Source organism: Delphinus delphis, chromosome 5 (genome assembly GCF_949987515.2).
Source record: "Delphinus delphis chromosome 5, mDelDel1.2, whole genome shotgun sequence".
NCBI lineage: Eukaryota > Metazoa > Chordata > Mammalia > Artiodactyla > Delphinidae > Delphinus > Delphinus delphis.
Genome location: NC_082687.1, coordinates 6316507 through 6333602, shown reverse-complemented (window position 1 = coordinate 6333602; position 17096 = coordinate 6316507). Strand labels below are relative to the sequence as shown.

Here is a 17096-nt window from a genome sequence, read left to right as displayed (position 1 = left end):
GGATGGAATGTCCTATACTCCAGTTTTCTTTTGGTTTCCATTTGCATGGAATATCTTTTTCCATCCCTTACTTTCAGTCTGTATGTGTCTCTAGGTCTGAAGTGGGTCTCCTGGAGACAGCATATATATGGATCTTGTTTTTGTATCCATTCAGCCAATCTGTGTCTTTTGGTGGGAGCATTTTGTTCATTTACATTTAAGGTAGTTATCGATATGTATGTTCCTATTCCCATTTTCTTAATTGTTTTGGGTTTGTTATTTTAAGTCTTTTCCTTCTCTTGTGTTTCTTGCCTAGAGAAGTTCCTTTAGTACTTGTTGTTAAGCTGGTTTGGTGGTGTTGAACTCTCTCAGCTTTTGCTTGTCTGTAAAGGTTTTAATTTCTCCATCAAATCTGAATGAGATCCTTGCTGGGTAGAATAATCTTGGTTGCAGGTTTTTCTCCTTCATCACTTTAAATATGTCCTGCCAGTCCCTTCTGGCTTGCAGAGTTTCTGCTGAAAGATCAGCTGTTAACCTTATGGGGATTCCCTTGTGTGTTATTTGTTGGTTTTCCCTTGCTGCTTTTAATATGTTTTCTTTGTATTTAATTTTTGACAGTTTGATTAATATGTGTCTTGGCATATTTCTCCTTGGATTTATCCTGTATGGAATCTCTGTGCTTCCTGGACTTGATTAACTATTTCCTTTCCCATATTAGGGAAGTTTTCAACTATAATCTCTTCAAATATTTTCTCAGTCCCTTTCTTTTTCTCTTCTTCTTCTGGAACCCCTATAATTCGAATGTTGGTGCGTTTAATGTTGTCCCAGAGGTCTCTGAGACTGTCCTCAGTTCTTTTCATTCTTTTATGTTTATTCTGCTCTGCAGTAGTTATTTCCAATATTTTATCTTCCAGGTCACTTATCCATTCTTCTGCCTCAGTTATTCTGCTATTGATCCCATCTAGAGTATTTTTAATTTCATATATTGTGTTGTTCATCGTTGTTTGTTTCATCTTTAGTTCTTCTAGGTCCTTGTTCAATGTTTCTTGCATTTTGTCCAATCTATTTCCAAGATTTTGGATCAGCTTTACTATCATTATTCTGAATTCTTTTTCAGGTAGACTGCCTATTTTCTCTTCATTTATTACGTCTGGTGGGTTTTTATCTTGCTCCTTCATCTGCTGTGTTTTTCTGTCCTCTCATTTTGCTTATCTTACTGTGTTTGGGGTCTCCTTTTTGCAGGCTGCTGTTTCATAGTTCCTGTTGTTTTTGGTGTCTGTCCCCAGTAGCTAAGGTTGGTTCAGTGGGTTGTGTAGGCTTCCTGGTGGAGGGGACTAGTGCCTGTGTTCTGGTGGATGAGGCTGGATCTTGTTTTTCTGGTGGGCAGGTCCTTGTCTGGTGGTGTGTTTTGGGGTGTCTGTGGACTTATTATGATTTTAGGCAGCCTCTCTGCTAATGGGTGGGGTTGTGTTCCTGTCTTGCTAGTTGTTTGGCATAGGGTGTCCAGCACTGTAGCTTGCTGCTCGTTTAGTGAAGCTGGGTGCTGGTGTTGAGGTGGAGGTCTTTGGGAGATTTTCGCTGTTTGATATTATGTGGAGCTTGGAGGTCTCTTGTGGACCAGTGTCCTGAAGTTGGCTCTCCCACCTCTGAGGCACAGCACTGACTCTTGGCTGCAGCACCAAGAGCCTTTCATCCACACGGCTCAGAATAAAATGGAGAAAAAGTAGAAAGAAAGAATTAGTAGAAGAAAGAAAGAAAGAAAGAAAGGATGGGGGGAGGGAGGGAGGAAGGAAGGAAGGAAGGAGGGAAGGAAAAAAAGAAAGAAGACACAGTAAGATAAAATATAATATATTTATTAAAATAAAAAATAATTATTAAGAAAAAAATAAAAACAAACCAAAAAACGGACGGATAGAACCCTAGGACAAATGGTGGAAGCAAAGCTATACAGACAAAATCTCACACAGAAGCATACAAATACACACTCACAAAAAGAGGAAAAGGGGGAAAAAAATCATAAATCTTGCTCTCGAAGTCCCCCTCCTCAGTTTGGGATGATTCGTTTTCTATTCATGTATTCCACAGATGCAAGGTACATCAAGTTGATGGTGGAGCTTTAATCCGCTGCTCCTGAGGCTGCTGGGAGAGATTTCCCTTTCTCTTCTTTGTTCGCACAGCTCCCAGAGCTCAGCTTTGGATTTGGCCCCACCTCTGTGTAGGTCGCCTGAGGGCGTCTGTTCTTAGCTCAGACAGGACAGGGTTAAAGGAGCAGCTGCTTCCGGGACTCTGGCTCACTCGGGCCGGGGCAGGGGGCGGGGGGGTGGGGGGGAGGGGCACGGAGTGCGGGGCGGGCCTGCGGCGTGACGTCGCGCCGGCGTGACGTCGCGCCGGCCTGAGGAGCGCCTAGCGTTCTCCCGGAGTTGACCCTGGATCCCGGGGCCCTGGCAGTGGCGGGCTGCACAGGCTCCCCAGAAGGGGGTTGTGGAGAGTGACCTGTGGTCGCACACAGGCTTCTAGGTGGCGGCAGCAGCAGCCTTAGCGTCTCATGCCCGTCTCTGGGGTCCGCGCTTTTGGCCACGGCTCGCGCCCGTCTGTGGAGCTCCTTTAAGCAGCGCTCTTAATCCCCTCTCCTCGCGCACCAGGAAAGAAAGAGGGAAGAAAAAGACTCTTGCCTCTTCGGCAAGTCCAGACTTTTCCCCGGACTCCCTCCCGGGTAGCCGTGGCGCACTAACCGCCTGCAGGCTGTGTTCACGCCGCCAACCCCAGCCCTCTCCCTGCGCTCCGACCGAAGCCCGAGCCTCAGCTCCCAGCCCCCGTCCGCTCCGGCAGGTGAGCAGACAAGCCTCTCAGCTGGTGAGTGCCGGTCGGCACCGATCCTCTGTGCGGGAATTTCTTCGCTTTGTCCTCCGCACCACTGTTGCTGCGCTCTCCTCCGCGGCTCCGAAGCTTCCCCCTCCGACACCCGCAGTCTCTGCCCACTAAGGGGCTCCTAGTGTGTGGAAACTTTTACTTCTGTACAGCTCCCTCCCACTGGTGCAGGTCCCGTCCCTATTCTTTTGTCTCTGTATTTTCTTTTTTCTTTTGCCCTACTCAGGTACGTGGGGGGTTTCTTGCCTTTTGGGAGGTCTGAGGTCTTCTGCCAGCGTTCAGTAGGTGTTCTGTAGGAGTTGGTCCACGTGTAGATGTATTTCTGGTGTATCTGGTGATCTCCGAGTCTTACTCTTCCGCCATCTTCCCCTCCAGCTATATACTAGTTTTTAAAGAAATGAAATCACTCTCCACACATTGTTCTTTATCATATCATGTATATTACCATTTGCCTAACTTCATATGTGATCATAATTTCTATGTGTGCATCACATCCATATATAATTTTACATAAACAATTTCCACATGCTCTTTTGCTTTATAAGGACTTTTCCCCCTTATCTCCTCCATCTGCCCTCCCATCCACACGCCCAGAAATTTATGCATATCTTTCTGTGACTTTTTCCATCTTCACATAGCTGGGTAATGGTGCATGTCTACACACTAATGTGTGCACACACAGACACTTAGGGAGGGTCGCCCTTATATGTTTTACAAATAGTCCTATTATACCACTTCCCGTTTTACTTTTCACACTCAGTCTTATTTGGTGGAAATCCCTGTAGGTCAAATGGCAGAGATCCAATTCATCCTTTTTCATTATTGTATAATATTCCAAGGTGTGGCTCCACTATAACTTATTTAATCATTTCTCTACTGATGAGCATTGTTTACTCTGTTAGTCAGGTTCTAGTCAGGAGAGAGAAAACAGACTTTTTGTTTTATCACAGAGAATTTATTGTAAAGATTTATTGCTTGGCTGTAAATGATCACTAAGTAAGAGAGAAGGGGGAAAAAAATAAAAACAGAACAGCAATATATTACAAATTGGAATTGCAGGAAGCAGTCGTCCCCCCTAGGTCTGGGTGAACAAAGGAAAGAAATTGGAATTATTAAAAGCTTGGAAGAGGGGCCCCATGGAACCGAAACTCAGACTTCTGAGGAGGGAGCCAGCTGGCGGGTGCTGGTATCTAAAACCTGTTTCTGCAGGTGTGAGAAAAGCTGCACAGGCTCAGCAGTGGCTGCAGGAAGGAACTGCTGCTGCTACGGTTAAGAATCGTTCCTAGACTAATGCTCAAACACAAGAAGTAGATAAGAAGCCAACAGGAAGCAAATCCTGTTTTCTTTTCCCAAGCTTCCAGTTTCCCTGCAGTCTCCTTCTTCAGAGGGAGCTGGGTGACTTCACAGAGTACCGGCTTCAGAGTAGAATTTAGGAGGATGGGTTTAAAGGTTCCAGACATTAAATTAACAACTGGCACATCTTTATTGCCAAGAATTTTTTGTCAGTTAAGAATAGAGCTGTATTGTGTCCTTATTTGCATATCCTTTTGTACCCGTGATTTTATTTCTCTGGAATAGATTCCCAGGAGTGAGATTACTGCATAAAATGATATTTAAAATTTTAACAGATGTTGCCAGATGTTTTTTTAAATGATACTGCAAAAATTCACACTCCTGCTAGCAGTTTTTGAGAGAAATCTTTCTTCTTATCCCCACCAGAAATAGAGGCTATCACTCTTTTCCATTTTTCCAGCATAATGGGTTAAAGCAATGTCTTGTTACTTTAATTTGCATTCTCCTGCTTGTGATTTTAAGTATGTTGTCATATGCTTATTAACAATCTGTGGTCCTTTTTTGTGCATTTCTTTTCCTATCTTTTGCTTGATTTTTTTTCTATTGGGATTCTTTCTGTTACCTTTTGTTGTGACTAGACAAAACCTCTTTGACTATTATAGAAATTGAACTTTATCAGTCTTCTGTGTTGTACTTTTTTCTAACTCAATTGTTTGTTTATTCACTTTCATTTTTGTATTTTTTCCAATATAATCTAACCAAAAGCAACTTATAGCTTCTGGTTCCTGTATTAGTTATATAGATCTCCCTCACTCCAAGACTGCATTTATAATATAGGCTTTTTTTTTTTTTTTGGTACGTGGGCCTCTCACCCCTGTGGCCTCTCCCGCCGCGGAGCATAGGCTCCGGACGCGCAGGCTCAGCGGCCATGGCTCACGGGCCCAGCCGCTCCGCGTCATGTGGGATCCTCCCGGACCGGGGCACGAACCCGTGTCCCCTGCATCGGCAGGTGGACTCTCAACCACTGCGCCACCAGGGAAGCCCTATACGCTTATTTTTAAAACTTTATTATTTTTTACATTTTAGAGTTTGTTTTATATGGAGTATGACTGTATATATTCTTTGATACGGGTTTCACTTTTTCTTTCACATGGATAGCCAGTTGTCCAGAAGCATTTATTATATCAACTATCCTTTCAATATTAACTTGAATACTAGTTTTTTTAAATGTGAAATTCTTATGCCTATTTTTGGATTTCTTATTCTGGATTTTACTGACTTTTAATTAATTCTTATGCCAATACCATATTGACTTAATCACACTGACTTAATGTGGTCAGTGCCTAGCACAAGATGTCCTTTTTTTCATTATTTTTTGAATATTCTCAGGCATTTCTTTTTCTATATATGTTCTTTAAGATCATTTTATCTATCTCCTTTGTACTTCCAAAAAGAAGAAATAAACCCCATTGGAGATTTCACTGGAACCACATTCTATTTATATGGCAACTTGTAGAGGATTTATATTTTATGAAATATTCTTGCCATCAAAGAATTTGTTCAGATCATGATTTATACTCCTAAGATATTATACTTTATATTTTTAATAAGACTTTATGATTTCTTTGTTAAATTTATTCTTAAATGTTTTATAGATTTGGTTTTTATTTTTACATTTCTGGATATTTAAAACTAGAAGAGAGAAAGCTATTGATTTTGCAGTATTTCCATTAGGCTAGACTAAACTGCTATATAAATAAATCCAGAAATGTGGTGGCCCCGAAGAAATACAAGTTAATTTCTCTCTGGTGATGGTTTAGAGTGTGTGTTCCAAATTGGCACATGGCTTTTCACTGTGTGTTCATTCAGGAACTCAGGGGAATTCAGCTCTACCATCTTTAATATGTGCTTCCTGGCTTGCTCTGATAGACACCATCCTAGCACAGAGCAGTAGAAAGGAGTATGGAGGAAAGTTTAGATTTACGGGACAAGCAGGAGACTGACAGTTGTTAGCTCTGTCCACATCTCACTGGAGGGAATTTGGCCATAGGCAACCTGTAACTGGAAGGAAGCCTGGGAGATGTAATGTGACTGGGGTGATGTATACCTAATTACTATTCTCTGAGGACAGAAGAAGGGATAGTGGGTTTTAGGAAATTTAGTAGACTCTGCCATGATATATGTATCCTGTATCTAGCCATTGTACTAAAGTCTCATTTACTGCAGTTTTCTTTTATAACTAGAGGCAGTTGGAATTTCTATAATATCATATCATCAATCAGAGAAAATTGGTTTATTGCTTCTTTTTCAATAATTTTTTCTATCATGTATTTCATTTTCTTGTTGTTAAATTTGTTAGAAACTCTTAAGTCAAGTTGCATAATAAGAGCAAGAGCAAGCAGCCCTAAGAGAATTTCTTTAATTAACATAGTTCTAGTATTTTACCGTTTAGAATAATATTTGGTAATGGTTTTTAGGATATTGTCTTTATCACTTTTAAAGATTTCCTTCCATTTTTATTTTACTCAGAGCTTACTTTCTAGTAACACTGTCGAGGTTTGTTAAACATCTTAACTATAAGATCATAGTTTTTTGCTTTTGATGTATTAATCTAATGAATTGTTGATCGATTTCCTGATAAGGAAGTATCAGGAATAAATCCTATTTATTTTATTCCTTCAGCATTTTTTGGTACACTGCTGGTGTATCAAAGATACATACTACTATTAGATATATGCTAATATTTTAAAAGAATTTTTGTGTCAGTAGTCCAAAATAAGACCAGAGCATAATTTTCTTTTCCCTCTTTATATCTTTTTGGATACTGTCTTAACACATTTGGAGATTAATTTATGCAGAATTAATAATATGGATTAAGGAAGTTTATGTTCCTATGGTCAAGAATACTGTAAATAAAATTAGAATTATGTGTTCTTTAAAAGTAAGATACAACTCAATTGTGAAATCATCATGCCCTTATCCTTTGCAGGGCATATAGACTTTTATTTACTTACCCAATCTCTTCTTTGTTAATTATCTATTCAAATTTTCCTCTTCTTGAATAAATTCTGACAACTTTATTTTGCTAGCATGTGGTCCATTTCCTCTAGGTGTTCAAATTTGTTGTAATACCATTACATGGAGCATTCTCTTATAATTTTTCTAATCTTTTCTGTGTCCTTGATTATCCTTTCTTATTTCTTACATATTTCTGTTCTCCTTAATAAGTCTTATAGGAAATTCATCTATTTTGTAATTATTTTCAAAAACCTGCTTTAAGAAATATTTCTTTATCCTTCTTATTTATATCCATTTAATGAGTTTTAGCTTTTTTATTATTTCTTTTTACTGCATTCTTTTGTTACTGTGTTCTTTAATAACGAAGGCCTTTACAGTCATAAATTTTTATCTGGATATAGCTTTTGTTGTGTTACATAGGTCTTAGTATAACATTTTCCAGAGTTTCTGTCTGTAATTTTCCAGTTAGTTATTTCTTTGGACCAAGCGTTATCTTAAAATGTGTTAGTTTTGAGGTGATCAAGATTTATTAGTAATATTTAAAATTTTTATTTCTAATTTTGCTGACTCAATATCAAAAGAAGTACCCTATAAAATCTCTACTTGAAGATTTTTGTAGAGGTATTATTTGAAGCCACATAAATTTTTAAAGTATTTTTAATTTAAAGGACATGAGATTTTTAATACGTCTATTAATTGAGTTTTATTGTATTATTCAGTTCCTCTGTATCATTTATTTTTTGTTTACAAACCACATTGCTTTCAAAGACTTTTCTTCTATTTCAAGTTTTAATTCTTTAATTGTTCTCACAGAAATAGTTTCATGGTCTACTTAGAATTTTTCAGATGACCCTCAAAATTGCCTCATTTTTTTTTTTCTCCTTTCAAATATCTTGAGTTTTAGCCTGGGGTGAGAGCGGGTGGGGCAGAGGACAAAGGAGGAAAACTACAGAATAGCATCATAGCAGTGGTCTGTGTGAGATTGTCTTATTCTGATTTCTGAAGTCAGAAGTAATTTGTTTTTTCCTTTAGTTTACATAAAAAATAACAAACAAATAAATAAAACCCTCCTTCAAGCTTCCTTACTGCCGTCTTCTGATCGATGGATATACAGAGTATTCCTCTGTAGATAAATACAAGTCCACTGCATTATGCATTCTTTAACACAGAGCAGCCCCTTTTAAAGGAACTATGTCACTTTCCTTAGATTACAATATTAAATATATTAAAACAACTTAGTAACGATTTCCTCATTTGGTAATCATTTTTTTCTTGCTGGTAATAAAAATCCAACCATGTTTAGTAAGGTCAAATTTGAAAAACAATTATTATATTAATAATAATAATCACAAAACAAAAATAACAATAGCAGATTCATTCATATCAAACCAAAAATTAGAAATTTTGAAAAGATTTAAACATGCTTATGAAACTAGAAGTCTCTCCCTCTGCATACTGTGAACAATCTGCTAAGATTGTTCTACTAAGATAGCTCATCAAAATTATTGCTTGACGATCCCATAATTTTCATGTGGACTTATCTGGAACTCTTGTTGGTTTCAGCTTTTAGTGACCCACAAGGTCACTATAATTTGGGTACCAGTAAGTTATGTTAGATTCTGAGACAGCTTCTATTTAATCTAAGGTAAAAATTTAAACTGATCATAATGAGGTATGACAACCATATTTGGCTAATCTACAAAGAAGAATATGTCATTGCAATAGTAATGGGACAAGCCATTCAATTAATTAGTAGCAAATTGAACAGATTGCTTTGGAAGTGTTCCAAGAGGGAAAGTGCTTGCGGAGCTTTGCTTCAAAAGCAAGGCAGACCAGACTTCCTTAATCCCCTTTGGTAGAGAGAAATTTGATTTTCCATCCTTGAATTTTATATGCCAGAATCTAATCCACAGCAGAGGTGGAATTGCAGGATAGAGAGGTGTTTATGTTAAAATTATGGGTCTAGTAACCTGTGATGATTGTCCTGATTTTTGAGGGGGCTCTTTGGGTGTTTACTCTACCTGTGAATAATAATGGAAATATTATAAACTTGTAATCTCTAAAATGTTTTCATCTATAACTCATTTGATCCAATCCCCAATATATTATCTGCCCATTTCACAGTGAGGAATTTGGAGGTCTGGGATCTCAAATACACTCCTGCTAGAACGAGTGCACGGGTACAGGTCTAGTTCAAGTCAAAACCCCATTTTATATCACCGCCGTTGCAGCAATAGGGTAACCTCTCTGTTCCCATGTGTAAACTGGAATGGAAATAATAGAGATCTTAGCCACGGCAAAAAGTTAGCCTTTGCCTAAGCTTGTTTATTTCCTTCAATGCCTAACCTTGTATTAAGAGGAAATAGAGCTAACTGATTTCAACGTAAAAGGTCTCTTGAAGTACAAAATAATAAAGCAGAGGCCTCCTCCCATTAGATTGGGGGAGGCTGAAGCATATGGGAATTATCTGCTTATTACGACCTCACACTAAACTCATTCACAGTTATGGAAGGACATGGCCCTCCTTGTTTTTAATCTCAAAACACAACAAAGTCCTGTTTGGTTGGAAAAATTAAGTAATCTGATGCCAGATCAATTTCTTGTACAAATAGTACTTCTTGGTTCTTGCTGAAGAGTTTTCAATTCTAGTTCCTTGATCATGTTCTCAAATATCATGTAAAAATAGAAAACATAGTAAAACAACCAGGACAACCAAACACCTCTCAAAGCCTGTTAATGTATCATTGACCTCTGTGCTATATAGTCCTGTGTCAAAATCCTCAATTTCACTGAGAAGGAAAGATGGATTGGTTTTGTTTTCTTGTCTCTAGAAGAGGAGTTGAAATGTCAGTAGAAAAGCACCTCTCTCCATCACCAGAGGAAGCTAATCAAGGAAACATGTCTTCAGGGAACACACACATTAATCTCTAGCTGGATCACGGGGCTGTTATGAGGTGTAACTAATCGTACAGTTGTGACTCGTCTCGGTCTGTAATAACATGCTCCACCGTGCCGTCCGTGGTTGGATGAGATGGATGTTGCATGTAAAAGAAAAAGTGTTGTTCAGCTGAAATGTCTGCAAGCCTGTGCCAGACAGTGACAGCTTGCAGTGAATGCAGCTACTGTGTTTCCAGCATAACACATTTACCCTGTGTTTCTGAAACTGTCTCGAGCAGTCATCACAGGACAATTTCAGACCCACAGGTTGTTATAACAGCTTCGTTCTCAAAAATGACCCCTGTCGGGGCTTCCCTGGTGGCGCAGTGGTTGAGAGTCCGCCTGCCGATGCAGGGAACACTGGTTCGTGCCCTGGTCTGGGAGGATCCCACATGCCGCGGAGCGGCTTGGGCCCGTGAGCCATGGCCGCTGAGCCTGTGCGTCCAGAGCCTGTGCTCCGCAACGGGAGAGGCCACAACAGTGAGAGGCCCGCGTACCGCAAAAAAAAAAAAAAAAAAAAAAAAGACCCCTGTCAAGATGTACTGTAGTTGTCTACTCAGATCCATTGTGGTGTTGAGTCCAGATGCTCAGAAATGTTTTTTAAAAAGAATCCTAAAGTGCTAAACTTTTGGTTTCCGGAAAAGGCTCTTCCAACACTTTTTCCACAGCAGGAAAGGTGTGCTGTGATCTCTTGGTATATGTACCACACATTCTGATTTGTCAGGTCAGTTTCCCGCCAGCTCTGGCCATAAGGCCCTGGACTGGCCCGGCTTACAGGCAACAGAAGGCCTCCAGGCTTTGAATGAGGTAGTGCCACTCTTCAAGGACCCATTCGACTTTACAGTTGCATGACTTTAAAAAAAATGTATCTATTCAAAAGCTTTTTTTCATGCTTCTTTCCTCTGAAATGGGAAATTCCTTAAGAGGCAAGAACTGAGGTATAATTTTTTAAAACTTATTATTAAGTTTTAAATTTTAAAATAATTTCTCAATATTTTTAATTTAAATGATTAAATGTTTTAAAATTTTAAATTACCTTTAATTTTTTTTTAATTTTGAAAATAAAATAACTGAACAGACAGATAAAATGTATGTTAGCAGAACAGGAGTTAGGTGTTATGTACCATGTACCCAGTATGCAATATTTACTGACACTGAGGACCGGAATTTACTGGTAGAAGAAGAAAAGGGGAAATAATGGACTATATTTTCATTTCTAATTCTATTTCAAAGGAACTTCATATGTTTTTCTAGAGAAATAAGTGTTTCCTGGAAATAAATATTCCTAGACTGATATATAACCTGATAATAATTGAAACATTTTCAAAAGGACACTGATATACACTAGAGAAATAAAATTTGGTAAAAGAAATACCATCCTGTGTAAGCAATTTTTATGTATGTTAGGACAATACAGAGGACATCTACACGTTGGCCTGTGCTGTGCTTTCTTTTCTCAGCAGCAAAGAATACTGCTGTTGTTAATCAATGTCTCTAATTTTATTTTTCAGAACGACAAATCCCCAGGGCGATCTGCAAGTCGATCAAGTAATATTTCAAAAGTAGGTGAACTGTATTCATTTTCTTAATTGTTTATTAATTTACATATTTTATGAGTTCAAGTAAATATTTTCTAACATTTAACCTGCTATTGTTATCTGTGAGCAATACACAAATATGACTTGTTAATGGTCTTAAATATTTTAAGAGTTTACCGTGATTGATTTCATACAGCAAAATGAGTGAAGCTATTTTTCGTCTTCAGTGCTGTATGCAAAAGACAATTTGCTACTTTCCGAGTGTCACTCAAAATATGTTTCTTCTCTCACTTCGGCTCAGAAAGCTACCACACACCCAAGGTGAAACTCTATCAACATCATGGTACAATTCCCATGAATTCAGTTTTTCCAGGAATATGGGCTCAACTATGCTGGAATCTAACCAGGACAGGTTTTAGAAAACAATTTAATTTAAGACACTAGTTTGGTCATACTTGCTTTATAGAGTCGATGGATGAAAAAAACAAAATACTCCCTAGACTGCCTATAAATCCAAGCAAGACACGAGGGTGTTGAAAATCCCATGGCATGGGAGCGATCCTCTAGATTTTTATTTCTCCTAGAAAACAAAAATTAAGAGCTGTTCTCTAAGATGAGGCACTATGCAGTTTATAGACTTGGTACTTGGGGAGTGAAAAATCATCTAGGGCCATTTGTGAAATTGGAAAATTATGACTTCCAAAAATATAATTCTGACAAAGCTGAATTTACCATGACGAGAACTTCCACAGCAGGGCCCCTCACTTGCCAATACCACAGCCCTGAGCTCAATTTTGTAAACATAACTTTGTATTATTTTCCTTCGAGGGGGCCCCCAAAACAGCAATAAACCATAGGCACTACAGAACATAGACCCACTTCCAATTTAGAAAAGTTTTTGTTTTGTTTTGTCTTGTTTTCACAAACAAAGGACTTCTATTACTCATTGAAAAATAGCAGTGGCCAGATTATCAGCATTTTCTTAAGTGGGTTTCCTGAGGCTGATTCTTACGAGACAATGTTAAGTTGGTCAGCTGACACCTGTGAGCACACTGGGTTGAGTATGGGAATGGAATCCTGCTCTTAGGAAACTCTCGTATTTTTAATACACAGTAAGGATGCCTGTCCGGTGCTCCATAGGCAGACCACATCACTGTGTTGCAATGCTCTCCACTGTACAAGCTTACTAAGATAGTCCAGAACAAAAGCAGTCAGTGTTTCTGCTTCCAAGACGTGCAGAGATGCAAGAGACCCACAGAGAATTGTATCTCAGTAGTTGGAACTGTACATCTCTAAGCACATTGCAATCTGGCGCCTTCCTAATATTTGAGAGCCCATGTGGCCCAGTGGTTAAAGCACTAGCCGTGTAGACAGAGGATGTGAGTGTAAGTCATCACTGTCACTTCCTACTTATGGGACCCGAGACACTCACTTAACCGCCCTGAGACACGCTTGCCTCCACTGGGACATGAGGCGATGGTATCAGTCATTGAAGGTTTTCTTAAGTGGTTGTAAATCAAAACAATACCTTTCAAATGTCAGTCCTCTCCATCACATCATGGAGAGCCTTGCCTGCAACTACAGAGCATCATCATCTTTCTGAATGTGAGTGTTAATGTTGACCTAGAAACCTGTAGGCAGTACTGACAACTCCTTTGTCATGCCAATTGCTTCGTGATCCAGGGGTAAAATTGTATCTGCGTTTCCAAACTGCTGTTTGACTTTGACATGATGCAGCTTTTATAGCTTTTACCTTTGCATTTATTCTTTAAGAAAGAGTCAGAAATGTAGTTTCCCTTCTATGAATTCGCCTTCCAGGCTCTGATAACATTTTTTGTGTTTTTGCCTCTCCAAGAGCAACACTCTTGATTTTATTGGTGCAAACTATTGATTTTATTACTGTTTAATGTATATCTTTCATGTACATCTTATTACCCTCAGAAATACTTTTTTCTTTTGTATTAACAGTATTCACAGACTATTGATAACACTTTTAAAATAGGAGTAGTATGAAGAAATTTTATTCAAAGATGATACCAAAAAAAAAAGATGATACAAGTTTGGGACAGTAAGACAAGTGTGAGCTGTCCCCAGTCTAACAAGTATTTGCTAATCCATATTCTATTTATAGATGACCTGCAAAAGCTATTAGATATAAATATTGGTTGTTATCCATTTTGATGGTAATTTATCTTAGATTAGGAACATGAAGTGGCAGGTCTTATTAACCGGTTTGCCAGACTGCATCATAAACGTTCTAGACTCATTCTTTTTTTTTTCAGTTATGACTAAACAGTTTATTTGATACATTTTAATTGCAGGCTTGTGTGGGAGACAATTAATGATAAAATGCATTCTATTCAGAGAGAAAAGAAAAGCTCTCCCCTTAAACAGTCATTCTAATTGTACAGTCACAAAAACTCAAACCATCACACACCCATGGGGGTGAAAAGATTTCAGTGTGCTTAAGTTTATTAGACTTAAGCCAATATAATGCTACTTTTACTTATATTCAGAATGACAGCCACAAATCCTAAATCCACTGTAGAGCCCTCACTACTTTTTAATGAATTACTAAGTGATAAACTCTTCATTAGACCACATAACTTACCAAGAAGGAGGTGGCAAATTCTAGTAATATTTGAGTCCTTTGACTTTTTTATTTTTACCATCTTTATTGGGGTATCATTGCTTTACAATGGTGTGTTAGTTTCTGATGTATAACATAGTGAATCAGCTATACATATACATATATCCCCATATCCCCTCCCTTTTGCATCTCCCTCCCACCCTCGCTATCCCACCCCCCTAGGTGGACCAGAACACCAAGCTGATCTCCCTGTGCTATGCGGCTGCTTCCACTAGCTATCTATTTTACATTTGGTAATACATATAAGTCCATGCCACTCTCTAACTTCGTCCCAGCTTACCATTCCCACTCCCCATGTCTTCAAGTCCATTCTCTACATCTGTGTCTTTATTCCTGTCCCGAACCTAGGTTCTTCATAAACATTTTTTTTTTAGATTCCATATATATGTGTGTTAGCATACAGTTTTGTTTTTCTCTTTCTGACTTACTTCACTCTGTATGACAGTCTCTAGATCCCTCCACCTCACTACAAGTAACTCAATTTCGTTTCCTTTTATGGCTGAGTAATATTCCATTGTATATATGTGCCACATCTTCTTTATCCATTCATCTGTCGATGGACACTTAGGTTGCTTCCATGTCCTGGCTATTGCAAATAGAGCTGCAGTGAACATTGTGGTACATGACTCTTTTTGAATTATGGTTTCTCAGGGTATATGCCCAGTAGTGGGATTGCTGGGTTGTATGGTAATTCTTTTTTTTTTTTACATCTTTATTGGAGTATAATTGCTTTACAATGGTGTGTTAGTTTCTGCTTTATAACAAAATGAATCAGTTATACATATACATATGTTCCCATATCTCTTCCCTCTTGCATCTCCCTCCCTCCCACCCTCCAGGCAGGCACAAAGCACCAAGCTGATCTCCCTGTGCTATGCGGCTGCTTCCCACTAGCTATCTACCTTACGTTTGGTAGTGTATATATGTCCATGCCACTCTCTCACTTTGTCACAGCTTACCCTTCCCCCTCCCCATATCCTCAAGTCCATTCTTTAGTAGGTCTGTGTCTTTATTCCTGTCTTACCCCTAGGTTCTTCATGACATTTTTTTTCCTTAAATTCCATATATATGTGTTAGCATACGGTATTTGTCTTTCTCTTTCTGACTTACTTCACTCTGTATGACAGACTCTAGGTCTATCCATCTCATTACAAATAGCTCAATTTCGTTTCTTCTTATGGCTGAGTAATATTCCATTGTGTATATGTGCCACATCTTCTTTATCCATTCATGCAATGATGGACACTTAGGTTGTTTCCATCTCCGGGCTATTGTAAATAGAGCTGCAGTGAACATTGTGGTACATGACTCTTTTTGAATTATGGTTTTCTCAGGGTATATGCCCAGTAGTGGGATTGCTGGGTCATATGGTAGTTCTATTTGTAGTTTTTTAAGGAACCTCCATACTGTTCTCCATAGTGGCTGTATCAGTTTACATTCCCACCAACAGTGCAAGAATGTTCCCTTTTCTCCACACCCTCTCCAGCATTTATTGTTTCTAGATTTTTTGAAGATGGGCATTCTGACTGGTGTGAGGTGATACCTCATTGTAGTTTTGATTTGCATTTCTCTAATGATAAGTGATGTTGAGCATTCTTTAATGAGTTTATTGGCAGTCGGTATATCTTCTTTGGAGAAATGTCTGTTTAGGTCTTCTGCCCATTTTTGGATTGGATTGTTTGTTTTTCTGATATAGAGGTGCATGAGCAGCTAGTAAACTTTGGAGATTAATCCATTGTCAGTTGCTTCATTTGCAAATATTTTCTCCCATTCTGAGGGTTGTCTTTTGGTCTTGTTTATGGTTTCCTTTGCTGTGCAAAAGCTTTGAAGTTTCATTAGGTCCCATTTGTTTATTTTTGTTTTTATTTCCATTTCTGTAGGAGGTGGGTCAAAAAGGATCTTGCTGTGATTTATGTCATAGAGTGTTCTGCCTATGTTTTCTTTTAAGAGTTTGATGTCTGTTTTCGTTTAAGAGTTTGTTAAGTGTCTGGCCTTACATTTAGGTCTTTAATCCATTTTGAGTTTATTTTTGTCTATGGTGTTAGGAAGTGTTCTAATTTCATTCTTTTACATGTAGCTGGCAAGTTTTCCCAGTACCACTTATTGAAGAGGCTGTCTTTTCTCCATTGTATATTCTTCCCTCCTTTATCAAAGATAAGGTGACCATATGTGCGTGGGTTTATCTCTGGGCTTTCTATCCTGTTCCATTGATCTATCTTTCTGTTTTTGTGCCAGTACCATACTGTCTTCACTACTGTAGCGTTGTAGTATAGTCTGAAGTCCAGGAGCCTTGATTCCTCCAGCTCCGTTTTTCTTTCTCAAGATTGCTTTGGCTATTCAGGGTCTTTTGTGTTTCCATCCAAATGGTGAAATTTTTTGTTCTAGTTCTGTGAAAAATGTCATTGGTACTTTGGTAGGGATTGCAGTGATCTGTAGATTGCTTTGGGTAGTATAGTCATTTTCACGATGTTGATTCTTCCAATCCAGGAAATGGTATATCTCTCCATCTATTTGTATCATCTTTAATTTCTTTCATCAGTGTCTTATAATTTTCTGCATACAGGTCTTTTGTCTCCCTAAGAAGGTTTATTCCTAGCTATTTTATTCTTTTTGTTGCAATGGTAAATGGGAGTGTTTCCTTAATTTCTCTTTCAGATTTTTCATCATTAGTGTATAGAAATGCAAGAGATTTCTGTGCATTAATTTTGTATACTGCTACTTTACCAAATTCAGTGATTAGCTCTGGTAGTTTTCTGGTAGTGTCTTTATGATTCTCTTTGTGTAGGATCATGTCATCTGCAACCAGTGACAGC

The 17096-nt window shown here is 38.4% G+C and overlaps 1 protein-coding gene across 2 annotated transcripts in view; it reads left to right on the top strand.

Annotated features, from left to right (window-relative positions):
- Positions 1–17096, top strand: part of MARCHF1 (membrane associated ring-CH-type finger 1) — a 548885-nt gene that overhangs the window by 360771 nt on the left and 171018 nt on the right. For both annotated transcript variants that reach the window (XM_060011951.1, XM_060011950.1), the window contains exon 4: positions 11607–11657. In XM_060011951.1, the coding sequence (XP_059867934.1) occupies positions 11607–11657 (51 nt within the window). The remainder of the gene's footprint in view (positions 1–11606; positions 11658–17096) is intronic.